The sequence below is a fragment of the Branchiostoma belcheri genome, unplaced genomic scaffold, assembly GCF_001625305.1.
Source record: "Branchiostoma belcheri isolate BF01 breed outbred unplaced genomic scaffold, Haploidv18h27 scaffold59, whole genome shotgun sequence".
In the NCBI taxonomy this organism is placed as follows: Eukaryota; Metazoa; Chordata; class Leptocardii; order Amphioxiformes; family Branchiostomatidae; genus Branchiostoma; species Branchiostoma belcheri.
In genome coordinates, this window is record NW_017804231.1 from 1,993,986 (window position 1) to 2,021,164 (window position 27,179).

At 40.3% G+C, this 27,179-nt stretch overlaps 3 protein-coding genes across 4 annotated transcripts; 1 reads left to right on the plus strand and 2 right to left on the minus strand.

Moving 5' to 3' along the window:
- Nucleotides 1–56: 56 nt before the first annotated feature.
- LOC109482118 (phosphoethanolamine N-methyltransferase-like) lies at nt 57–4,374 on the minus strand. The gene is made up of 6 exons (XM_019784809.1): nt 4,031–4,374; nt 2,288–2,474; nt 1,791–1,946; nt 1,386–1,522; nt 822–961; nt 57–505 (listed from the first exon to the last, which is right to left on the minus strand). Exons 1-6 carry the CDS (start codon nt 4,254–4,256, stop codon nt 431–433), a joined length of 921 nt encoding a protein of 306 aa, XP_019640368.1. The 5' UTR covers nt 4,257–4,374; the 3' UTR covers nt 57–430.
- Nucleotides 4,375–4,836: 462 nt separating this feature from the next.
- LOC109482141 (39S ribosomal protein L38, mitochondrial-like) lies at nt 4,837–10,430 on the plus strand. Its single transcript, XM_019784842.1, has 8 exons — nt 4,837–5,015; nt 5,677–5,952; nt 6,363–6,571; nt 6,829–6,901; nt 7,050–7,095; nt 7,194–7,352; nt 7,769–7,905; nt 8,457–10,430. Exons 1-8 carry the CDS (start codon nt 4,874–4,876, stop codon nt 8,588–8,590), a joined length of 1,176 nt encoding a protein of 391 aa, XP_019640401.1. The 5' UTR covers nt 4,837–4,873; the 3' UTR covers nt 8,591–10,430.
- A 1,383-nt stretch (nt 10,431–11,813) lies between these two features.
- LOC109482149 (protein LCHN-like) lies at nt 11,814–26,997 on the minus strand. Of its 2 annotated transcripts, XM_019784851.1 has the most exons (10): nt 26,707–26,997; nt 19,228–19,327; nt 18,627–18,785; nt 18,068–18,203; nt 17,414–17,552; nt 16,564–16,689; nt 14,779–14,929; nt 13,683–13,715; nt 12,830–12,898; nt 11,814–12,268 (listed from the first exon to the last, which is right to left on the minus strand). In XM_019784851.1, exons 1-10 carry the CDS (start codon nt 26,957–26,959, stop codon nt 12,070–12,072), a joined length of 1,365 nt encoding a protein of 454 aa, XP_019640410.1. In that variant the 5' UTR covers nt 26,960–26,997; the 3' UTR covers nt 11,814–12,069. The 2 variants fall into 2 exon arrangements, with proteins under 2 accessions (XP_019640410.1, XP_019640411.1); XM_019784852.1 differs by lacking the exon at nt 13,683–13,715 and having other exon boundaries at nt 11,820–12,268.
- Between the last annotated feature and the right edge of the window lie 182 nt (nt 26,998–27,179).

Genomic DNA, 27,179 nt, shown 5'->3' on the forward strand with positions numbered 1-27,179 from the left:
CCTGGGTTTGGAGGGAAAATAATGCAGTCGACGCTTAAGAATGGCCCGGTGGTCCTTTTGTAGAGGTGGTCACTATTTGTGCAGGTTTGACTCTACCGTACATACATATCATTAGAAAGGCCACAAATAAAGCAAACTCATGTAAAACCCCTGTCACACATTTCACGAATTTGGTTTCCCGAACGCCCCAACCACTAATGGTTTGGAGTAGGTCGGCGCTAAGTCGGCTGGCGTTTGGCGAGGTCAGCAAATATTCCGCTGCATTAGCTAGAATACTAGTATTGGGGCAGCTAGAATAATGCACCAACAAATTGAACTACACAAGAAGCATCAAGCGTCACCTTGATTCAGCTGTATGCTCTTAATGTACAGTACCCGGTAACCTTCAGCGTACGGGTTATATTTACACGGAATCCCGGAATGGCTGGAGTCACTTCACGTCATCCGAGCGGTCACGACGGACTTTCTTCAGCAGCCAACAGAGCTGGTTTCCGTTATTCTTGCGCTGCAGAAATAAATACAAGTATATTGCTTACATTAGAATGTTAAGCTGCTTACCCTTTCTTAATACGAAATTGCAATGTGCCCAATTCTTTCCATGCCGTGGTAAACCTTAAAAGCGTATTTGAATTGCTTCCTAGAGCCCCATTGAGTTCGCATATAACTTACACAGTATAACTTACTCATACTTTTATTTTTAAGACTTTAACTGCCCTTGTAGTGGCCTATGGCTAGTTGCTATAACACTAATGCCAAATTGGATGGAATGTTTACGCTAACAGCTCCAATAGATGAAGGGTTATAAAAAAATGTTGCCATACCTTAATGTACGTTTTTACGGCCCGTCCAGCGAACTGCTCCTCGTAAACGTAGCGGGCGTCCTGCGTCACAGCTGAAAATATGGCGCTGTAGTCCGCCGGGCCGCGGTAGAAGGTCGGGTTAAAGGAACGCTTCTTATTCCCTGTTACAACCACGGTGACATGTCATTACAACGTCTAGATACAACCACAGTGACATCATTACAACGTCTAGATACAACCACAGTGACATCATTACAACGTCTAGATACAACCACAGTGACATCATTACAACGTCCAGATACAACCACAGTGACATCATTACAACGTCTAGATACAACCACAGTGACATCATTGCAACGTCTATGTACAACCACAGTGACATATCATATTACAACGTCTAGGTACAAGCACAGTGACATATCATATTACAACGTCTAGGTACAACCACAGCAACGTCACTATTACAACGTCTAGGTACGAGTACAACAACATAACGTCTAAAACCACAGTGACATATCATTACAGCGTCTAGTTACAACCAGTGGCCATTCACTATATCTGCTTAGATATTAGGATATCGCCTACCGGACTTCTGGAAGCAGGATTCTCGGAAGAAAAAGTAGCCACCATCAGTCAGCCAAGACAGAACTTTGGCGGCAAGTGTAGAGACCTCTTCGTCCGCCAGGTACATCATCAACCAGTTGGAGAACACTACGTCAACGCTAGGGGGACACATGAACAGACTTGGTGTAGGACTGGGTGTCAGTAATCTCCAAGCAGATCTCTTTTGGTGGCAAGACACTATCCATTGGTCGGTGGCTGATGGACACTCCTGGCCAATGGATACTGCCTTGCCACCGAAATATTCGTGGATAACCTTAGCTTTTGGCTTAGGTTGCCCGAAGGGTAACCTCTGAATAAGAAGTACTAGTATTTCGAACCCTGTATTAATAAAATCAATAGATTGAAGGATACGGTTTATCCAGTTACCTTTCCGGTGGCAGATCCAGACGTGTGACGTCAGCCTGCAGGAAGACTATATTACCCAGGTGTCTGTTCGTCTCCTCGTTTTTCTTGATGAAGGCTTCCATGAAGTCCACGGCCGTCACGTGATCGGCTTGTCCGGCAAGACTCGGAGTAAAACGACTTGGGGATAGAACAATGATGATTTTATTCTTGCAATTGATTGAGTTTGTCAAGAATCGATGGGGGAAAATTCTGCATTGTTACACTCTTTCACGCGAGAGATGGTTATGTTTTGTTTAGGGTCTTTGTGTGTCTTTCTGAACGAAGAAATTACTGTGTAAATGGGTCTTCATATGGATTTGTCCTTGGGTGGATCAAATCTCCAGATAGAGATCTCGATCCGGATCCGAAGCGGATGGACTGCGAATGTGTGTGTGTGTGTGTGTACATCATCCGGACCCCGGAGCTGAGGAAGTGGTTTTTAACAAAAGTAAGAACGAACTGATTGTATGCAGCCCTACCCAATGCCAGCCCCGAGCTCCAGGACACGTTTCCCGGAGAGGTCCGGCAGCATGGCGAGTATTTCCGGCCGCTCCTCCTGGTCAAGTTCGTCCGCGTTCTCGTCCAACATCATCTCTTGCAGGGAGCCGTCGTGCGACTGTTCCCGCCAAAACTCAGCCATCTCCACCCGCACGTCTGCATGGTCGACTGTGGGTAGAACAGACGTGTCAAACGTGAGACTGACCCAGAGAAACCTCTTGTGCAGGCCTCCGGGCGGGTGGGAGTTTTGTTACTGCGTTTTGTAGAATTTTTAATTGCCGGCCATCCTACAACCAGCCGCCGAGAGAAGGTTTGTACCGGCCAAGTAGAGCGTACACGTACATTTTACCAACTAATAGTAGTTGACGAAGATTTGACTTTGTTCGTAATTCTATCTGCGCTGTGTGTGAAACCATCATCACAAATAGCTAACTTCTCTTTGGGTATAACTTCAGTTGTATAGTTGTATATCCAAAACGTTGACAAAAACTCGGAACATCTAAATTACCCACCGACTTTGTCGCTACACTTGCAGTCGTCTTCCATTTTCACAAATCGAGTTCTCGCATACCCAGGTTGTACGGTGTACGACTTTTAAGAAAAATCACAGCATGGTGTGTTGTGTGAGTGAGTTAGTTACTGTAGCCACGTCGACACCGCAGGTTACTTGTGTAAACCGTGGTTCCGTGTCAATGTCTGTGAAACCTCTCAACGAGTGTGATTTAAATCTGTAGAGTACACTCCTTAATCTATCAATCAATATTGTCGTATCGATCGCTGCATGGGTTGCCAGGGAAACGTCTGAAGCCTCTTTGAGTTTTTCTAAGTTGAAATTGTTAAACGGGTTTCTCCAACGTAATAATGCTGTTGACCGTTTGTAGATGCCTTTATGACGTCACAAGAAATGGGGGTTGGGGTGGCAAGAATCGCGACAAGAGCAAAAGTAACCAGTGACACATTACATTATGGACTACACAACCTAGCCTGGTTACCAGACCTATTATAGCTCCCGAGTCCAGGAGAGGATGTAGGACTCAGGAGCTATAATAGGCCGGCCTGGTAACCAGGCTACACATGCCTGGTCCTATGGTCAAATATATAACTTATAAGATTCATTTACAACAAAATTTAAAGTGGAAGAACAGAGATGGCAGACTTCACACCTTACCCATACTGCTTTGTGACCATTTAGGAGAAGCGGCAAACTATTCTCTAAACGCAGAACAACTCCCCTGGCATATCATCTGTCTATTGATTAAACTTCTAGTCTTTCCCGAAGCCTGGTAGAGGCTATAGCAATGACCTACATTGGAATCTATCCGGTTTGAAGTATTATCAAAAGCTTTCATGCTTCGGCGGCCATGTAAGGGGATTCAGTACTTGAGGATTCAAGTACCGTATATAAGGTCATATGATAGCTATGGGCACATTGGCGCTGGATCAGTCGAGGAGTCACCTTTGTTCACACTGCGGCTGTCTGACAGGAAGCGGAACTTACACACACACACACACACACACGCACACACACACACACACACACACACACACACACACACACACACACACACACACACCACACACACCTAAAACATACACACACCTAAAACATACACACACCTAAAACATACACACACGTACACCTAAAGCATACACACACCTAAAACAATACCTCTATGGGGCCCTATATATATGTGGCCCTTCATGGAGGTTAAAAACTGCCTTGCCTTGGATTTCTCCCTCATCAGGACCACAAAGCCTGTTTCTCTCTGTCACTGAGAGCTGACCACCGAGGTCGTCAACACACCAGGTCCACTGCAGCGGTCTGCCGTAGAACTGCAGCATACGGTCCGCATACACGTAACTGTAGTCCTGCCCGTTCACGCATTCAAGTGTATAACCCAGCACGTACAACGCCACAAATGGCAGGAAAATACTCAATTTTCCCGACATAGTTGGTCCCTGTAGTTTTAATTCCGTGTTGCCTGAGGTCCTACATAGAGCGCGGGTCTATGGTCAGGGTTCACATTACAAACTTGCTGACGTGTCACTCCCAGGTACAAGGGGTGACGTGTCACTCGCATGTGCACTGCTCTGCAAAAATTTAAAAGGGCGGTTTCAAAGGTTCAAGTTTAAGTTCACCGTGATCGGTTTGTGTAATATCGATGCAAAATGATATCAGATGCTGAATGGCTGAAAATCGCACACGTACACTTGTCTGGCGGCGGTACTTTTGTATACTAGTATCAGGTCCAGGTTAAGGTCCGGACCTGGACCTGATTCTCTAAACCTATATATATAAATCCGGACCTCTTCTTCGCGACCACCTTCAACATTTTTGAATATTCTGTCGCCTGTACCTGAATTTTCTATACAGGTACCCCTTTCTGGACTTTGGAAAAGGTTTGCAGACGAAGATATTGGAATGGTCTCAGAGGCTAGCAGACGACACTTCGAGGTGATTTGGCGCGCAAAATTCTCTCTCCCGATCTCTCGCGTGTGCTCGCGAGAACTCTTGAACCCAGAGCACTTACCCAGAGTACGTTGGGAGCGAGATTGAGGAGGCCAAGATGGCGGCGCCCTTGTGGTTTGGGAGTCGGTGTGCTCCTGTCCTCGGTACCTTCGTTTCTTCCTCCCGACACAGTCAAGCTTGTCTGGAACAGTGCGGGAGACGGTTTTTCAGCAGAAAACAACGTCCCAAAGCTATAGTGGGTGAGTGTTTTACCGTGCATTGCTGGGATTCGCTGGCTTGCACTGTGGCATGACGGCCCGCCGCGGACTGTTCATCGGCGTCATATCTGCCGAGAAAATTATGAAAAGAATTTTCTGTCAACATATAGGCTGCTAAGGCACACGGCTTTGTTAGCGTGTAAAGTAATATTCAGAAGTAGGATATTTGCGCATATCTCCTGTATAAAACATAGCACCGGTCTGAACTGGTAAGAAAACAAAAAGTTTATCAAAATCCTGTACACTGATACTAGTAATTTGCAGGAGAAAATTTCTGTTAGCAAAATTATGACAATCTTACTAACATATTTAACGTTACAGGGGTATTTTTGTACCGAAAATTGACATTTTTGATAAGAAATATCTTCATGTGTCCTATTTCCCATTTCAGGCATTAAGGCCAGTGCACTCATTTTGTGCCACCACCACAAAATTATACAAAAATGTAAATATACATGACTGACACTGTGTTTCCAGCTTGTATGGTGTAACATTTCGGCACCTCCACTTCCTGAAATTATGGCACTTATTTGCAATGGAGTGGGGTTGATTCAACTTACTTCGTAAACAATTGACCAGAAAATTTGACTTTCGGATCATCCTAATGTTACATAATGCAGCTTTAACATTTGTTTTTCGACAGCTCCTGTCGGTGCACTTAAGGCAAATGTCCAGTACCCCGAGCCCATCCAAGAGGGGGAGATTAAATACCAGGAAGAGTACCCGTGGCACGAGAAAACCTCGCCGATCTCCCAGCAGCTGTACCACTCGGAGGAACCCCCGCCCTCTCACGGTGTGGATATCGGACTGCCTGTACCGAGGTTTCCAGGGGCGAAGAAGTTCCGACAGCTGAAGAGGAAGCTGACCAATGAGAACAGAGCCAGCTCGGAGCTGGAGAGAGCGGCACGGCTTCGGACGTGTAAGTTTGCCACATGCTCTGAAGTCTCAAACGTTGTTTAATGCATTTTCAGAAGCAACTTTTTCTTCAGTAAACCAGGTGTGGCCGGGTAAAATATTTGTCCACAAGCAAACAGATGGACAGGTCCTGGAGACAGTCCTGATGCATGGATACACTTTATTTGTTTATTGCCGAAATATAAAATAAGCAACTACGGACTGAAACCGGAAACGCAACATTAATTTTCCTAGGCCTAGTATTAGTAGTACATTTGTAATACTATGTAATACTTTACAACAGGATGAAATTCACCTTCACAGGGAACATGAAGAGAGTTCTGGGATGAATTGAGAAGGAGTAAGCTTTGGTAATAATACATGTACTTCTGCAAATTAAATGTATTTGGAAAATATTGTTTTTGTTTCCCACAGTGAAAGTGCCCCTGGATCAAGTGAAAGAAGACTGGCAGGCTTCATTTGGACACGAACAGTTAAAGGACGTAGCTACGCATTACAATATCTGGAAAGACTTGTTTGAAGGAGCACATTTTCACCCTGTTGTGGTAACCAACGTGTACTACGACTGCGATGACGATCACGCGATCCCTGTGTACCGTGGTAATGTGGTCACTCCTACAGAGGTATGGTAACGCTTCTGCAGGGCTTGAAATCCTTTTTTTTTCTGTATACCTGCAGTGGTGCCGGTAACACTGAAAATTAAGAGAAAAATATATATTAAAGAAGTAAATAGTAAAAAGATTTTAGTTGATTGTTGACCAAACTCATGAGTCATGCATGTATATAGTTCTCTATTGATTATCTACAAGTATGCAGTGTAAATGTTTGTATTTGTGTTAATTTTTTTTCTTGCATTGAGATTTTGTGACATATTTCACAGGCCTCAAGACCTCCAGTTGTACAATATGAAAGTGATGAGAATTCTCTGTGGACACTTATCTTAACAAATCCAGGTACCGTAACATTGGAACTACTTTTGTTACATTATCATTTTATAACTTTCTACCTCTTCATTATTTTACCATAACTTCTACCATTTCTTTAATACGGTATAGAGATATGTTGGACTAGCCAAATGAAAAACTACTTTCTTTGTTTCAGATGGGCATCTGAGAGATAATGAAGCAGAGTATCTCCACTGGTTTGTGTAAGTAAAATTAACTTTATTCAATGAATGTTGCCCTATGTAAAATAAAATGACACCATACTTGCTTCACAGCTTCATTTCTCTCCCATCTCATTTAGAGGTAACATCCCAGGAAGTGACATCAGTAAAGGGGAGACGGTGTGTGAATACTTCCCTCCCTTCCCTCCACAAGGCACAGGGTACCACAGATTTGTGTTCATCCTCTTCAAACAAGAAGGGCCACTGGATTACAGCATGGAGAGGAGACCAGCACCATGGTAGGTGTTGCCAAAAATTAATGTTAGAGTCATGAATTTCACAAGACCAGTCTGATTACCTACATGACCCATCTCTTAAAAACAAGCAGTGCCAGTAATAGCAAAACCTACGCATAGCCAACTTTTTTTTCATCCACTTCTCACTAATGCTGGAGTCACAATTTAAAGCCAGGGCCTGTCCAGGCTGTTTGAATGAACAGGAAGTTCTAGTAAAAAAATGCATATCAAGAACATGCACAAATCATGCTTGTGATTATCTTTTAAACGTTTTGTGTGTTTCGTTGTGTTTTATATTATATTTTTCATTTTTGCAGACAGCCTGGTCGGGCCCCGACTTGGAAAAATAAAACCTTTCCTACACATAAACATTACAAAATGTTTTAATGTCAAAATGTTTTTGATGATTCCTTTTCCAGTCATAGCTTAAGAAGAAGAACGTTCCATACGTTTGAGTTTTACCGGGATCGTCAGGACCAGCTGACTCCGGCTGGGCTCAACTTCTTCCAGTGCCAGTGGGACCAGTCTGTCAGGGACACCTTCCGCAGTGTACTCAGTAAGTTTACTTTTAGTCAGCTGCTCTAAGGTTTGATCCACTCGCACCGGGAAGAACCTTTTTTTAGAAGTTAGGCCTTGTTGATTTGATTATACGGATGACATCCTCTGGGAACCCCATAACTGATGCAAGGGTGTGACTAAAAAGTTTGGCCACAAAAAAGTTGCCTTCATTATTAAATCTACATGATCATGAAGGTTGAACAAATGACTATCCACCCAAAGTATGGTATGGTATGGTATGGACTCTTCATTTCCGTTTCTTCACATTCCTTTGGAATTGATTTTGGCATTCAACAACATTTTTTTGCAATTAACAGCATATATTTTGCAGCTGCTTTGTACGATTTACAGTATGGTCGATATTTTTTTGAAACAAACAAAAATTCATGCTGATGGCGAATGTCATCCATATAATCAAATCAATATGCTTGAGATGTGGCTCTCCCAAAACAAGGGAGCCTGAGCCTTATTCTGTAAATGCAGAAATGTGGTAGCAATGTATATGTAGTCTTTTTAATGTTATGTTTTTGATTTTTTCTTGCCATCCAGATATGCCGGAGCCCATCTTTGAGTACGACTTCCCGAAGCCATTCATTGCACCACAGCTGATGATTCCCCACAGAAAACCCATCCAGTACCTGGACAAATACCTACCGAAAGAGCCTGTACTGAAAAGGTTCTGATCTGCCCGAAAATAATTTCATCTTTTTGGTAAAACACATCCAATAGTAACTCTCGCCTGCTTGTGCCGCAAAAGTGGCACCTACATCGGCATATGTACATGTGGCAGCGAGAAGCTTTACTCCAGTCAGAAGCTCTGATCAAGGAAGTGTGTGTCTGATAAATATAGAAACATTAGCAGATGAGAGTTATTACCTGTTGTGTAAAAGCACAAGAAAACCCCAATATCCTACATTCTGATTCTCAGAGCTGATGATGTAATCAACTGTAGGATTAGTGTGGAGTTTGAAAAGGGACTGGAAGCTTTTGAGACTTTCAGAAAAGTACTAGTATTCCCTATATTGAATAGGACAAAATTGAGCTTTTTTCTACGACACTTCTATTTGTGCATTTTGACATTTCGGCCCGTCCATCCCAACAATTTGTAATGTTGTGCATGATGTAACGACTAGTATACAATTGAATACATGTACCAAAAGCAAAATAAAGACACATGTACAGTATGTCTGTCTCAGGACTGAGATATTGACACGTCTTGACTTGTTTATTTCTTACATAATAATCTAACATTTACATACACAATTAAACTTAATGATTCTCTTTGGGTCTTCCTTGGGTACCAAAATTTACATCAGGATATTACATCATAACTGGCTTATATATATATCTGAAATCAATAAAAGCAGTCTTATACCCCATGCATACGTATAGATATAGATATATGGTTTGTTCTGGGTTTGAAAGGTAAGTAATCAGAACACTTACGATTATTGAAATGTCAAAATACACAATGTAAATCTTACACTTCAGCCTACTTTTTCATCTCTGGCCTAAAAAAGGAAGAAATATTATTTTTGCATTTTGTAAAGTAAAAAGTAAGGAATGGTATAGGAGCTTGTAGTAGTAGCACTGTTTACACTAGAAAATACACATTTAACCATCTAATACATATTGCACCTTTACACCTTTAGTGGTTTACAATTATACTAACTATTACTTACATCAAACACAATATAAGTTATATACTATATGAGAACTCACAACATGGATATGTACATCGTATTACTACCTAACTATGTACATTTTTAATGCCAATTTGCCATGCTTGAATACAGTACTTAAATATGCAGTTTTTGTCTTTGGTTGATCAAGATGGCAGTTTTGATTTCCTTGTTTCCACTTTGAAATATAGGGAAAGATACTATGAAATTTTCATCACAGTCCTTCTTAGTTTGGCACCAAATTTGTTTTGATCCAGTAAACATTACCCTAGTGGGAACGCTCCCAATCCGACTTGGTTTGGCTTGATGCTGTGCAGAGCCGGATCAAACTGGATTGAGTTCCTACTGGGGTAAAGTTTACTGGATCAAAGTCGGTTGCCAATATATTCAGCGCCATCTGGTCAATTTTATCCTAGAGGGAAAAGGGCCAAAGGTTTTAGCAGTCTGACCTATAATACTATAATAGTCAGAACAAATTTGATGCCGAAAGGCTAAGAAAGAAGAGGTTTTAAAAAATGTCCAATGTACATGTCACTTTCACTCATTGGATCATAGATTCTTTTCACTTATTAATCTCTGAACTTTTCCTTGTTAAAATTGAATATCTTTGATAACAAATTTGTCTAATTTGTTTTGGGAATCACCAAGTATTGTACCAACACCTACCACCAAATTGAATACTGCATGGTCAAAACAATAACGTCTTATAGTTTACATAAATGTTACTGCAACTTGTAAATATTGTCCTGTCTTAGAAGGACTTTCTATAGAAGTCATAGTAATCCAAGTACTAAAATCTCAAACATAACACATTTCTGGATCTATAGAAAGAAAAAAAAAACAATATATACAATCCTCTACCAAACACTTGTGCCACACATTCAAAATGTATCAAATGGCAAACAGCTCTTCTAAAGACCCTTGGCAAGCATCTGCCTGTTTTGTATCACCTGGCTACCAATTACTGATCTGGTAATTTCCATTTCTTGTTAGTGCAACCTTGGAGACTATTTCCTTGCAGTTGTGATTTGAACCAACAGGGGGAGCTTTAAAGTCATAGTTATGTCATTAAATCATTTTTGTTGACGCCTTCTAAGAGACCCTATGTATTAAAAGATTGAGGAATCCTTTGTGACAACTTAGAAACATATTAATCTATACATAAATACCCATTATCAACATACATGTAGCTTAACACTCAAATACTTCACTATTTAGAATTCTAACATATTGTACAGCACTTTCATCCCATTTTTGGATGAAGAATATATAAACTTCATTCCCCTTACTACAGTTTTAGTTATACCTCAACATTGAATAACTTGTAAGTAGGTTTCCAGAATCCTTTCCTGGCAAAATTATTAAAACGCACTACAAACATACACATAAAAGCATCAGTTTGATTTTTGGCTCTAGTCACTGTGTTTATCTCAATGAAGAAGTGTGATGTAGCCAGGTAGGGGCCTGATAGGTGGAAGGGCTGCTAGAAACGTGATGTAGCCAGGCTAGGGACCTGACCAGTGGAAGGGCTGCTAGAAGCGTGATGTAGCCAGGCTAGAGGCCTGACCAGTGGAAGGGCTGATAGAAGTGTGATGTAGTGAGGCTAGGGGCCTGATCAGTGGAAGGGCTGCTAGAAGCATGATGTAGCCAGGCTGGGGGCCTGACCAGTGGAAGGCTGCTAGAAGCGTGATGTAGTCAGGCTAGAGGCATTACCAGTGGAAAGGCTGCTAGAAGCGTGATGTAGTCAGGCTAGAGGCCTGACCAGTGGAAGGACTGCTAGAAGCGTGATGTAGTCAGGCTAGAGGCCTGACCAGTGGAAGGGCTGCTAGAAGTGTGATGTAGCCAGGCTAAAGGCCTGACCAGTGGAAAGGCTGCTAGATCATAGAAGTATGATGTTGCCAGGCTAGGGGCCTGACCAGTGGAAGGGCTGCTAGAAGTGTGTAGTCAGGCTAGAGGCCTGACCAGTGGAAGGGCTGCTAGAAGTGTGATGTAGTCAGGCTAGAGGCATTACCAGTGGAAAGGCTGTTAGAAGTGTGATGTAGCCAGGCTAGGGTCCTGACCAAAGGAAGGACTGCTACATGTATAGAAGCCTGATGTAGTCAGGCTAGGGGCCTGACCAGCGGAAGGGCTGTTAGAAGTGTGATGTAGTCAGACTAGAGGCCTGACCAGGGGAAGGGCACAGCAGCCACACTAGAAGCGTGATGCTAGCCAGGCTAGAGGCCTGACCAGTGGAAGGGCTGCTAGAAGTGTGATGTAGTCAGACTAGGGGCCTGACCAGTGGAAGGGCTGCTAGAAGCGCAATATACATGTAGTCAGGCTAAAACCAGGACCAGTGAAGGGGCTGCTAGAATTCGAAGCATGATATAGTCAGGCTAGTGGCCTGACCAGTGGAAGGGCGGCTAGAAGCATGATGTAGCCAGGCTAGGGGCTTGAACAGTGGAAAGAATGCTACACTACAAGCGTGATGCTAGTCAGACTACTTAGACTCCACAGCATGGATTATCGATGACGAGCATCACGTCGATTCCGTGCAGCTCCACCAGATCCATGACGAACTGGCGGTCGCGGATGGGGTCCAGCCCCATACTGCGCATGTGGTCCATGGTCAGCGTACGGTCCGACGTTGACGCAACGTCCAACAGGGTCTGGAAAATTCTGTTGTTCTGCTCGGTGAAGAACCTAAAATAACAAGAAGGAAAGGTTGTAAGTGGCTCAATATTGGAGGTTTTTAGAATTTAGAGTGGAAAAACTCTTTAGCAAGAATGCCTTTTCTCATTGGTTGGAGTGATTGGTTGATGGTCACTGTCAATCTTCATTACCGGTAATAGGCAACCAATCACAGGTCTAGGTTATTAACAACAGCTGAAGGAGAACCATGCATAGTCTTTATTGTAGAGGTATCAGAAAGCAAATTGAGAGCATAGAAAGCATAGAAGCTTGAGAAAGGTATAGAAAGGCCCATGAAGTCTTTCTTGTATTGAAAAAGGGACCTTTCTTGTCTTGAAGAGTCCTTTTCTCTTGAAGAAAGGAGTCTTCTTGCTTTTAAAAAAAGGAGCCCTTTTGCTTTGCTAGAAAGGCCATTCATTGCCTTGAAGAAGGTACCTTTCTTGTCTTGAAGAAAGGACCTTTCTCGTCTTGAAGAAGGGACCTTTATTGCCTTGAAGAAGGGACCTTAAATTGCCTTGAAGAAGGGACCTTTCTTGTCTTCAAGAAAGGACCTTTCTTGTCTTGAAGACTTACGTGATGAAGACCTGCTCATCGTCTGCCACCTCATCATCCTCAATGTCCCTGCTGTACAGTTCCTCCGACCTAAGACAGGGGGAGCTGCTGGTTAGTGTCACCTACTTACTATTGGCATGATTAAGATCATAGCATCTAGTCACTGGTACCTGATCCTGTGCTATCAAAATGTCCGCCTTATCTGACCATGATGTAACTCTATGGTATGGGTATCATTACAATTATTACTCCAGATCAACTTAACAAAACGTTGGTGTGCTCTTTCTGATAGTAGTAATAATATATATGTGACTTTGAATTCACTCTTGTTTTGCAAGAAACTGCATAATCTTCTCAATTTTCACAAAGAGATACATGTTTTGTTTCTTGCCTAGAAAGTGCAAGGATGGCTACAAAGATGTGCAAACAGATATTTTGTTGAGGACAAATGATACAAGTTAAAGTTAGAATGATTCATGCTGCTACTGGGGACATTTATTCGGTACATGTATGTGTACATGTACACATGTAATTGCAAACATGCACCCAACAACCACACTCAACCACTTGGCTTTAGCATGCTTGTGGCACCCTACAAGCTACAAACTACATTTCTGTCCCAACATTCAGGGCACTACCAACAAAGGCTATACATATATGCAAACTAGATATGAAAATTTATAAGTAAACAACAATCCCCCAAAGTTCTACACTGTTTTTGATGACAGCACAGTTGTCCCTCTTTTTTTGGGAACAACATTTTTCCTTATAACATTGATACTAAAATTGTGTAAACCTCATGACTTTGCTTGGCTACTTTGTTGGTGCTTATCCCCTTAAGTATTGGGACAGAAACAAGGCTCTTAAGGCTTACACAGTCCTGGGCAAGGTGGCGTATACCTCCTCACTTGATTGCAGAAGGAAACCAGATTAAAGAAGCGTTAAGCTAACCTAAGAAATGCAATCGTACAGTCACACAAACTACTTTGCAAGACAAACTTTTATGACATTTCTGCACTCCATATAACACATAACCTCACGACTCTACATGGCCATGCTACTTACTGAGAACTGTGTAGCTTTATTATATGCAGTGTAAAATTATAATTAAAATCATAATCAAAAATATACACCTTTCACTCTTAACAGTACAAATCATTATAGACATTTAGTAATGTTTATAGGCCATATCTTATGATTTTCTGACAACATCTACTCAGTAAATTGGTTCTGAATTATAGAATTTTCTTCATTCCTGCTCTCTGGTACAAATTTTACATGCACCACTTGTGAAGTATGGATCACAATGAAAACTGTTTAGAAACCATTGCCATAAAAATTTGTAAAAGATCTAACAGAAACAAAAAGCCTAATTCTAAAAAGGTGATATCAGTCAATAATACACCATCAAAAAGACCCTCATTTATATAAACCCAGTACCAGGTGCAGGTTAGGTGCAGGAATGGACAGAAAAAAAAAGGACCTAGTGACAACCCTTATCCAACATAAGGCCACAGCAAGTAAATTTTATGGATGACATCCTCCGCAGACTCCAAATCTAATGCGAGAGGGCGAAAACAAAACAAGGCGGGCCGAAAAAAACAAGGTTCCTACATTTTAAAATTTTGACTCAATCATTGTACAAATGGTTTTTATTCAGTGGGAACATCACATATACACAGCCAGCATCACATATCACTGCATCAAAGTAAGAAACAAAACATTAAATCAGAGCCTTTTCTTGTCTCTCTTCATAGTTATCTGCCATCCACGTTCCGGCATGGCAGCAGACATCTTTGCCCATTTTCGGCATGTTGACCACTGTCAGAAGGCAACAAAACTTCTTGTTTTTTTTCCCAAAATCAGGCGAAAATTAATGCGCGCGCTGATGTCATACATAAAAATTACTTGCTGTGGCCTAATAAGCTACTCAGAGATGAGCCAAGAAGACATGAACGCTAAGAGCTCACCTCTGGTTCAGAAGCTTGCTGTATTTGTCCCTGTCGCTGTCGTTAAGTCTGAGCATGTCCTGTAGACTGGGGATGTGGGTCTCCACGTTCTGGTTATCCACATACACGTCGTACAGATGGCTCTTCTCCTGGAATATCTTTTCTGTCGTACCTGCAACATGGGAAATATTCAGTTATCCTGGGGTTCAAGACATTGTTTTTTCTGTTGGACTGAACTAACAAAAAAAACATATTCATATTCTGTGACATTTACACATTTGTTCTTTGTATGTAATACATTTGTACATAGGCAAAATTTATGTTGCTTTCTTGGTGTTTTACATAGATTGTAATGTTATGTTTGCCAATGGGCAATTCTGTATAGCATTTACTATGCCTGGTAATTTAAAGAATTTTCTTGTCAAAACGATTATATTACAATCATGACTGTATATGTGTATGTATTACTAAATTCCGTTTGTCTACTTACATCACTATATCAACAACCAGTTTCTAATTCCAAATCACTTCAAGGCATCTGTCTTTCCATCTTTTGATACAATTTTGCTGTTCATAATGGACAAAAATTTTGCCCAATCCATCATCTTTGACAGACAAAAATTGGAGTGTTGGGATATGAAATCAATGGGCAATTCTGTGAAGAATTCTGAAAAGAGATACCATTAAAATAAGCTTACGTAATCTACCAGCAAAATTTGCCGCTGAAAATGCAGGAAATAGCATTTCAGAGGATTTCTAAATTTTCCCAGGGGAGCTTGCCCCCAGACACTACTAGGATTGCTGCACCTTAGGCAGTGGACATGATGTTGGATCAAACAAATCTGATGTGATGAAAAAAATTGCAGGATGACTTGAACACTGCTTGACAGTGAATGCTACTGACAGTTACTACTTCTGACCAGCGATGGATTCCCAGAATTCAAATTCAATTTCCATGGAAATGAAGGCACCAGGTTGAACGTCACAGAGATCAGAACCAGACAGACTGTCTGAAACACCAAGCATCAAAGTCTGTCGAGAGGAATGTTGCTGTCCTGATAAGAGCTTTTCAATTACTCTGAACAGTGCGTGGGCTGCTCCTGTGCTCAACATCAACTCCAACGTTCTGATACCTTCCCTCTCGAGGCCTACCCCACTTAATACACTTAACTGTTAGTGTAAGGAATACAAGATGGATAAAGAGATGTTCTTTCTTTGATTTTTTTTTGGTAATATTTCTGAAGCCAATTAGACTCATACCTGTCTGATACACTAAATTCATTCAATGTCACAAATAGCATTGACATTGCCTTACCTGCATGTAATTAACAATGTTTTCATTTCAAAATGTTACCTACAAGTTCTAAAGAGAACACATTATCCTGAGTACCATACTTAGAGTGTGTTTGCATCTGAGGCCATGTTGATTTGATTATATGGATGGTATCCTCTGGGAACCCAAGAACTGATGCGAGTGTGCGAATAAAAAAAATTGCCGAAAAAGTTGCCTTCATTATGAATCTAAGTGGCATGAAGGTTAAACAAATGGCTAAACCCACTCATTTCTTCACATTTTCTTCTTTTTCTTTTGGAATTCTATGACATTAGTATCTTTTTCCAATATTTTCTTTGCAATGTACGGCATATATTTGCTCATTTTACAGCACTTTGTATGATTTACAGTATAGTCACAAACTTTTTTTGGAAACAGATTCATGCACACGTGGATGTCATCCACATAATCAAATCAACATGGCCCGTGGCCGTGATACATGATAGAGTAGATTCTGGAGCAGTGATACTTACATGCTAAGTACGACACTTCTGTCTCAAGTCTGTCTATATCTGCGATGTTGACGTAGAAGTGAGGCTTCAGGGGTTTCTCAGGGATCTCAGGAATGGTGTGTCTGGCTAAACAACAGGCACAGTACACTACAGGAACAGGATGGAAATAACGTGTGAGATTAGGGTTGTCTCCACGTGACCTAAGGAATGGTGTGTCTGGCTAAAAAACAGGCACAGTACACTACAGGAACAGGATGGAAATAACACACGTGAGATTGGGGTTGTGTCCACGTGACATGTTTTAGAGTCTATCCTCTTAAACACCTGGTACCACTATTGCCTGTATATTTTCTATCTATGTGTATCTTACAAAGCTATCACAGTGATTGTACTGAGTAATGTCTGCAGCTGTCACTGTCCTTGGTACTGAAAATTCTACTGTCATAATACAGATGTCATACAGACATACAGGTATCATTTCTGATCCATAAAGAGATACAGACATCATATCTGATACATTAAGACATACAGACTCACAAAGACATACAGATACATGTATCATATCTGATTTTTTTTTTAACCAAATTTAACGTCATTTTTCCCCAACTGGGGGTTAGACGTGCTTGCACCAAGTACAAGTCTTTTACGGCTGGATGCTCTTCCTAACGCCAACCCAAACCCTAGTAGGGCCCAGGATCCCTCTAAACTGAGGGGGGAAATGCGTGTTAAGTGCCTGATACATAAACTTATACAGGTGTATACAGATATCTGATATATCAACTTTGAGGCATACAGATATCCGATATAAAGGCATTTGGATATCTGATACATATAAAGTATACAGATATAATATCTCTCGACTCTTGCATACCTCTGTAACACACCACACCGATGGGAGGAGGAGAGAAGAAGAGGATCCTTCTCCTGAGTAGAGCGTACTTCCACAGGACAAATATCTGCTCACCGAAGAACTTCAGGAACTGGGAGAAGCAGCCAGCAGGATGGGTTATCTGAGGAAAAAAAATAATCAAAATCAGACTTTACAGAACTACAGTTGTACACAGTAATACGAACCAAGTTCAGAGCAGTATTCTACCCAGCCTGAAATTTTGTTCCTGCCATCCCAATTTTGTAAGACATTTTGTATTACATGTCGAGGCCCAAAGTGCAACTAGGCAGGGCATGCTCCCCTGGGAAATTTTGAAACCTTGATTCCTGAAATGCTCTTTCCTGCAGTTTGAGGCGTAAATTTTGTTGGCAGATTAATCTTAATTCTATGATGTCTTTTTTCCCCACATCTTTGCACACCGATTTTTGTCCATCAAAGATGTCGGATTGGCCAAAATTTTTGTTCATCAGAAGCATCAAATGACAGAAAGACGGACCTTAGCTAGAACACATGTTCACATTGGCGGTTTAATCGGTGGTTATAGGAAATGACCAGGACCTTATGACACCATATACACCTCTGGGCGGGTCATTAACCAGTAATTATAAACTAACGATGTGTGTGTGCTCTACTGACCCTCATGTCAGCACGGGGGATCTCTGTCATCGGTGACACCAGACTGCGACCAGGGTGGCTCATGGGAAGGGAGCCTTTCCGGTCTTCCCAGAAGGCTTTGAGCTGGTCGTACCTTCCCGGCGTCTCCAGTTGATGTCTGTCATTCAGGAAAAAGAGTGAAAGAAAAATGGAATGATCAAAAAGTTTCAGATACAATCATTATGATAGTTTGACAAGAGTATAAATTGTGCCATGTCACCAATCTTGTGCCCTCGGGAAAGGCACTTAACACATGATGATCCCATCTTACAACAACATATAACAACATAGTTTGAGTTGACTTTTGTTCCAACACATGAGAATTGTTCTCACCTTAGAGCTTTTGACCAGTCACTCTGGTCTTCTTCAGTAGACTGACCCAGTGTGACTTGTCACATGGCTTCTCTTGACGTCAACATTGGGTCCAAAGCTCTAGTTGAGAACAATCTCTTGTGTTGGAATGAAAGTTTTAACTTAAACCATGTAACTACCAACAAAGATGAACGCGCATGAACATACAACATACAACAGCGCCCGCTACCTGACTTGATTCTCCAGGAACTGCATGTGTCTGTAGAGGGAGGTGTAAGAGGTGGCCAGGATGCCCACAGACTTCATCCTCGCTCCACGTTCCAGTTCACTCTCCACCGGCATGTTCTCAAAACAACTCAGACCATACAGGTTGTCCTTCTTGAAGTAGCTGTGAAAATTATCATGCGGCTATTATTGATATCCACAACAATTATCAAAGGAAAATGAAACTGTGTAAAATAGAAGAGAAGCGGACCCTGAGAAAAGAACTTTGCAACAGACATGAGTCTTACAACTGTCAGTGTCACTAAACAAAATTACCTTCAATTCAAGGACAACGTAATACAATTGAAAATTTAATGTAACAATTGACTTTTCTTTAAAAGTTCCTTTTTGTAACATTAGTACTGTCAGTCATGTTTGTTTACATTATGGTAGTTTGTGGTGGCACCTCAAACTAAGTGTGCCTCATGTAGGCTCTTTTAGCACCAAATTGCACAAATATGTTGAAAAGTGGCGTAAATTACAATCACACAAAGATTTTTTTTCAATTACTCAAATACTTCAATGTTTAAAACTCCTTAGTTGAAAGTAGTTGAATGTTTACTAACATGAAGTCCTTAAGTATGGTGTGAGATCCGCTGGCCATGGCCTTAAACTCCACTCCCTCCAGGTCACTGTCTTCTGGCTTACACCATTCTATGATATTACCTGCAGGACAAAAGCAATCAGAGTCAATGCCACATACATATAGTAGTATGTACGTATTGTGGTGTAAAATGGCCAAGTGGCTAGGTGACTCGAGATCAAGAGGTCACTGGTTCGATTCCTACAATGTACAGTAATGTATTGCTGGTTAGACAATGTGTTCTTGGGAAAGAAGGCATTTTACATGACTGGTATTGCCTTGAGTTAGCAGTATAAAAGAAGAAGACCAACAAAATCACCATCCTACTTTCAGTACCATGGACAGCCCAACCCTGTAGTAATGATACTCCACACATATATACAGTCTATACTAATATTCAATGATTATATGCTTTGAAGAGATCACAGCATAATGGTTTATTTCAAATGATGACTGCCATGAAAAGCAAAGGTACTGTGATGTACATGTAACAAATAGAAAAACTCTGAACTACATTTGTACCTGGTCAATAATGCCATGACGTAATATAGGAAACAAAACACGAATACCCATAAATTTCACGATCAGAACCCTAAATAAAGCCCCACCAAACAAACAGGATCTCCTGGTTTCACCACTCATTCATCATAATAACAGTTTGGCAGCCATAAGAGTACCACAAGTAGTAAGAACCAGCTTTATCTGATAACGTGTCAATTACACTCAAACTTGTCTAAGGTAACCATCCAGGGGACCAAGGAAAAGTGGTACTCTTATGAAGAGGACAAAGAACAAGAAAAATGCAGCAAAATTTCCACCCACATAACAATATACTGCCACACGGACCCAAAGTGACCCACAGCTGGTGCCATTTTACATTGCACAAAGGCTGTCATAGCCTGAAATCTAGCCTTGTTAGCTATACATGTACATGTACATGTAGGTCCGCTCCAAAACGTTTGCTCCCTGCTGTCAAATTCAAATGCATACTGGACAATTCCATCAAGATTTCTTACTGGGTATCATCCAAAAATTTCAGGAACAATGTCAGTTGTATTTTAGTGACATATTGTCTTTGAAGTCCTATAATCCCACATCACATTACGATATATATGTTTCTGCCCAAATCCATTCACAGCCACATATATGATACTACAGCAGGGAGTTAGTCCACTGGTAGTGGCGTACGCGCGTGTGGTCAAACCCAGAACTGAATGAAAAACAGAGAATTTGTAGTCACTTCACGTGTACACAATGTACTGCACATGTACATAACTCCTGATGCATTCCTCTCAAATAAACTGCAGAATGCAATGAGACCTGGCAGTCCAATGTGCCAGTTCCATTACCAAATGTTGTTACACTCACTTCTACTCCCATCACACTAAAATTGGAAAGAGAGTGACCATTCGTTTTATGTATTCTAGGAGTTCCAGGTTATCCTGTGTGCATGTGAAAGCTACCTGCATACTCTAGTATATGGAGGATAGTGCACTACCAGGTAAAATTGATTATCTGTCAAGGTACAATGTATTCTTATTGTCTACATTCAACTAACTTGCACTACCCCAAAATTTAATCTTAGGGGCAACATTTTCAAAACATTACTTTTTGGTGGGCTAAACCTGTCACCACTGTGAACATACAGACATAATAGTTTTGTGGAAATCTCCATTTTTCTTCGACTATGATAGTATGAAATTTTGTTACTGTGAACATGAAGTGAACTGCAATATTACCTTTTCAAACAACAGTGACACAAGTATATGCATGTATATGCTGATTAGGCCACAGCCTAACCAGTGGAATTACACACTAACATGCATATATCCTGTATGTTCTTTTGTTATACCTATATGATACATATGCATTCTTTTGTTACAGTGCTATCAACAACAAAGGTACCAGATCCTGTTCCATTCATCATTTTCACTAACCATGGTCTACAACAGTGTTCTAGCCAGCTTCCATCTTTCCATCATTTTGACGGAATTTTGCTGCTCATGATGGACAAAAATTTTGCCCAATCTGTCATCTTTCATGGACAAAAATCAGCGTGTAAAGCCATGGAAAGAGACATTCAAGCTTAGTCTGCCAGCAAAATTTGTCCCTCATAATGCAGGAAATAGCATGTCAGAGGGTCAAGATTTCAAAATTTTCACTCATATAAATATTATGATGCTAGTTACGTCAAAGTAAAATTTGCAATGACGAAAAAAATTTTGGCTGACTAGAATACTGGCCATATTGCATAATGTTTTAGTGATATCTGTTCCCATCAGAATGAAGTATTTGCGTATGATAACACTATCAGTACCCTGGCTTACAGACGGATGTGGAATGTGGGGCCATGTATATTTATAATACTCTTGGGTGTGATTACATTGTGGCGGTATTAACACCATTCGCTACGCATTGCTGTTTGGGGTTATCGATCGAAGTCTTGGAGATCTTATCACAGGCATTTCTTTCCTAACAATGTAACATCTTCCTTCATGTACATGTATTACACGGATGCAGCTGCATTTGCTCATAATCATATTATCATAATTTTGATTTTTTTAAAATTCTCTCTAGACTGGGCAACAAGAACAAAATGATTTCAGAACAGTCTGATCGTCCATATGACCCACCTTTTAAACAAGCAGTACCAGTGATAGCAAAACAGTACGCATTATCATAGAACGCTGAGATTTGGATACAGTGTATATCCGACTGAAGATTTTAAGAATCACTTCCTTTTAATTACGTTTGAATGTGGTCTTTTAAGTGTATTTTTAAATCTGTCATTGTTGTGAAACATGCCCATAGCTGCCATGTGTTTTTGACGAATAAACCTTTCCTTCCTAAACCTTTCCTTCATTCGTATTTGTTATGCTGCTCCAATAAAAAAATCCACAAAAAAACAGTTGAAGCATTTTAACATGCTGTGTTTGAAATATGCCGGGACCTTTTCATGCCGTATAAAACAATACCAACCAAGCAAGAGATCAGGTGGCGACACGTTAACGGAAGGATTAGTGCTTGAGGCAAACACGGCCTGTTTTGGATGGCATTTCAGTACAAAGGGCAAAGATGTCTGAAAGGTTGTCTTTGAGGGATTGACATTCTGAGACATGAAACCAGAGGCCAGTTATGCGTTATTAAATGAATATTAAAGGCTACACACACGTCTTGTACATGTATAGTACACAAGCTAGGAATACGGATAAAAACAAAGGTTGCTGTCAGAAAGGTTAAGTATAACGTATATAAGTGTTTATGTAGCAACACTGCAGGAAATAGTATTGATTAGACTGTCAGCCTACCTATGCATCATGCAAACAGAACTACGTTTTAAAGCAGCATTTAATGTAACATTGGGATGATACAAAAAAGTAGATTTTCTCATCGTTTCTATACTCTAGTTGAATCAACCCTACTCCATTGCAAATATGTACGATTCAGGAAATTAGGTGCTAAACAATGACACATTGCGAGACATTAGCTGGAAACACAACTGCCAGTCATGTTTGTTTACAATCTGATAGTTTGTGGTGGCACCACAAAATGAGTATGCCTCGTGTGGGCTGTTTAAACGCCAACCATAAATGTCAGAAATGTGAGATAATTGCATAAATATGTTGAAAAGTAAATTACAATCACACGTATACTGTTGACTGAAACTCTAGAATTTCAATTTTTTGGGGCAAAAATGTTACACAATGCCTCTTTGAGAAAATATTAGTATTTTTGTCACACAGCATCGATATCTTTGGATCAGTGACCTGAGGTAGACGGGGCATGATGACAGGTACATACCCTTGGAACACAATGATTGCTTTTACCTACTTGCAATTGGGAACCTGATAATTGGAAATAGATAAGTAGAGTGGATATCAGTGTTCTGGCCAGCCTGAATTTTTTCCTGTCTTCTCAATTTTGTTTGAAGCTTGATACAAATGTACCATGTTGAATGCCAAAGCATTGCAGCAGATGCATTACAATATTTGAAGGGAAAATTTGGTAATCATGACACCTTGAAATGCTATTTCCTCCATCTTCAAGAGCACATTTTGCTGGTACACTAATGGTTAGTTAATGATATCTCTATATCTTACACACCGATTTTTGCCCATGAAAGAGATTGGGCCAAATTTTTGGCCGTCATGAGTGGCAAAATGACAGAAGGATGTATGCTGGTTAAAACAATGGCAGATATATTTTATACAATATGGCAGGGAAGTGTCATATAATATAACTAAAGGGAAAACATGTATGATGGTAGATTTGTTAGGGACTGAATATGTACCTTATTTATAGATTCATATTATTTGAAATCATTAGAATTGTTTTTTTCGTTACAGTCTATTTCTTTGGAGTGCCCCATTTTCTTGTTGACAACACAATGCGTATTATATTAAATGGCGACATATGTTTTTGCCACCATTCCCCCATCCATCGCCAAATGAATACTAACCAAAAATCAATCAGCAGCGTTTGCTGCAGACAGAATTAAAGGAAGAACGGCGTATTCAGGACACGGTGGCAGGATTAATTTTAAATATGAGCTTCCTTTTTCTAAACATGGACGCAATTTATGCTGGTGGTTGGAATATTGATACAGACTCTTATAATCTTGGCCTTGATGTAACCTGTATTATACATTTGGATATATACATTAAATCTAGTTTTTTGTGCAGTACATGTTTGACCCAGTAATATTTACACGTAATATGAACGTGAAATACATCACAGACTAAAAATTGAATAGAATGATGCATATTTAAATTTAGACTTAGAGCTGTACATGCACCTTAACAAATTTTGGGTACAGGTACATGACTGTTTAGGTATACAGGTTCAGACCTATACCTGTACCTGAACATCTGAACTTCTTTGTAATTAATAATACAAGATTTTGATTTTTTTTTGCTCCCCGTGAAAAGGAAAAATAAAACCACCATGACTGAAGTCAATATGGATGAACTGTAAGACATAAAGAATTATTACAGAATTGAGAATGATAACAGCTTTGTAAAATGACGGACCATAAGTATCCTCCAGAATGAAGCTACCATTACTACTGATGTGGAAAGCACTCGTATCTCCCAGGCCTGACATCAAGTTATCTGTTCCAAGGGTGAAGATGAACCCCTCCAACTGGCGAAGGGAAATTGCTTGAACCGAGGTCAAATTTCTCCTGTCCGCAGGGCAATAAAATTGATTACGGAGGACTCTTCTTGAGACTGTGAAAGCGTAGCTTTGTCTGAATTTATTCACAATCATTTGTTTTACATGAGCCGACGTTTCGATGGCCGTCTGTCATCTTCATCAGGGGTAATAATAACATGTGGTTTACTGTGCACTGGAGCTAGGTGTTACTGGTTCACTGTGAACTGAAGCTTGATGTTACTGCAAGGATAGTCCCAAGCGTAAAACAATTGTGGCATACGTAAGTTGAACATTATTAAGTGTTACATGTCATTTCAAATGCAAAGTATTGATATATATATAAAATTGTTACCCATGTTGAACAATATGTTGAACAATATGAACAATATGTCTGTTGGACAGAGTTAGTGGCATTATACAATGCCTCATTTGTCAGTGTCGCAGTATCTTTTAGAAGACCCATATAACAGCTGTTGTATCTGAATACCACCATGCAAAGGAGAAGAAGAAAACTATGCTGTTTTTTTATGCTGCAGTCTGACTGGACACACTAGAAGTAGAACACCTGAAACACTGAGGTGCAAGTAAGAAACACGAAAACTCCCGGGAATAAAACTCAGCTCACCAGCTCAAGAACCCGCAGCACCATCCACTACTAGTAGGCTAAAAGGTCTGGACCTGTTACAGTGTAAACAGGTCAGTTCATAGCACTTGAACTCCACTGTTACACAACCAGGGGGTAACATCAAATAGAATTTACTCAAGAACTGATTTTACTGAAAATTATACTCTTTATGCAGTAAACCAGCAAAAATGTAGAAAGAGCAGTATCGTTAAATGGCATTTTATTGTATTCCCTACTGTCATTATATGCCTGTAAATCCAGGACAAAACATTTTATATGATATCGTATTTGTCTTTTGCAGATAATTTTCAATGTTATCTGCACTGGTGTAGGTTATGTGCAAAAAAAAAAAAATATGGCCGGCATGTGATAGGATTTAAAACACACAACACAACACAGCTTAGAACCATTCCAACCTTGTTATTGAAACTCACATCTGGTACACAGCGCAACGTCCATTTAAAGAAAATCAATAGGTACCTGTTTACCAGCCTTGGCAAATAAATGTGGTCATCAGTCTATAGTCTGTATATATGGACAGAAGCCTTTTAAAAGATACAAACAAATGCATTACACTTAGTGAATACCATTACTTAAATGGCTCAACTTGAAAATCAAACAAAAAAGCTATATATATCTACTGTATTTTCTGCTATAAAAGCGTAACATTCCAACTTATCTAAACCTCTCCGTCTGTCATTCTTAATCTCAATAAACAGGATAATCCTCATTATGACAAATGATGATCCCGCCCTTATCTTATCTGGAACATGTACATGTACATGTACAGGGCTCGAAATACTGGAGCTGTGATGTTATGTATGCTACAGGGGACAAAGGTTCATTCAACTTACGTACTACATTGAAAGAATGACCAGAAAATTCACTTTGAAAATCCAGCTTTGTCGCCCTGACCTGTCTAGAATGATAGACGTCAATAATTTACTAATTTTATGCCAGACTTTATTGACTTCCGGAGAGATATCGGGTAGATAAGATAAAGAATTGGCAGGAAAGGATCAATGAAAACGGAATCAATTAGGTCTGGTTGACCCAGACAAACAGCTGACTATCAATTTAAGTTTTTTTTTTTGCAAAATAAAGACCTCATCACTGATTCTTTACAGTTTACTTTATTGTAAACAATTAATGTCACTCAGAAATGTGAGATAATTGCACAAATAATAGAAATGTGGAAGTAATTAAATCGAAATCACAAAGATTTTAATCAAAATACAGTATTTCAATTTTGGGTGCAAAAATGTTACATGATGATGCCCCTTTAACGCTGTAACGTTATCATTTCCAGTGGTAAACCATAAGTCTAAACCCAAATCCATGTAAACCTAATTATGTCCATTACAATATCTCAGATTTAAAATCCAGTAGCACGGGTATCTAATATACATTATCAATACAGGGACGCTTCTGCTATCTTTTCAAGCCTATTCTAACACGGCACTTTCCATTGAGGAATGCCTCCACCAAAAAACGAGCAACCAAAAACAAAATCTCAGATTTCATGCGAAAAGGCAATTAAAAAATAATGACCCCATACACCATAGCGCAATTCTCACAAATTCGTAATATAGTTTTATATATAGTTTTATAATCATGTAAAAAATTATGTCTAAAGGAATCAGTTTCCTTATTACAGAATGTAGAGAATTGTAAAACGCCTACCTGTTCTGGTGTCGAATGCTACCACAAAGATCGCCACTATGTAATCGGCTTCTTTGATGTCCTGAAAGTTCGAATTACTGGCGCTGATGTTGATGGTATTTCTGCAGTACAGGTCTTCAGGACCGATGATTCCCGGTCTCTGGGAGCTAGCCTTGAGGTAGAGGGACTTGACCTGCTCCCTGGAGCGCCGGTATTCCGAGGAATCGTCCTCGTTGTCGAGGAGCGGTGTCTTCTCCGATGTGTCATTCGCCATGTTGTCTCTTTCTGCGGGTAATCAGGTGATGCCCGCGACCTTTGACCTAGCTGTCAATCATTCAAGGCGACGGAACACGCATCATTTTCCATGAAAACTCCCCCAACCCCCCCAATTCGATATATTTAAATCACATCATACAGTCCACTAGTAGAATAAAGTGTATATGAATTTTCTGTGATTGATATTTTTGCTTTTATTCCCAAAAACTATGGCAATG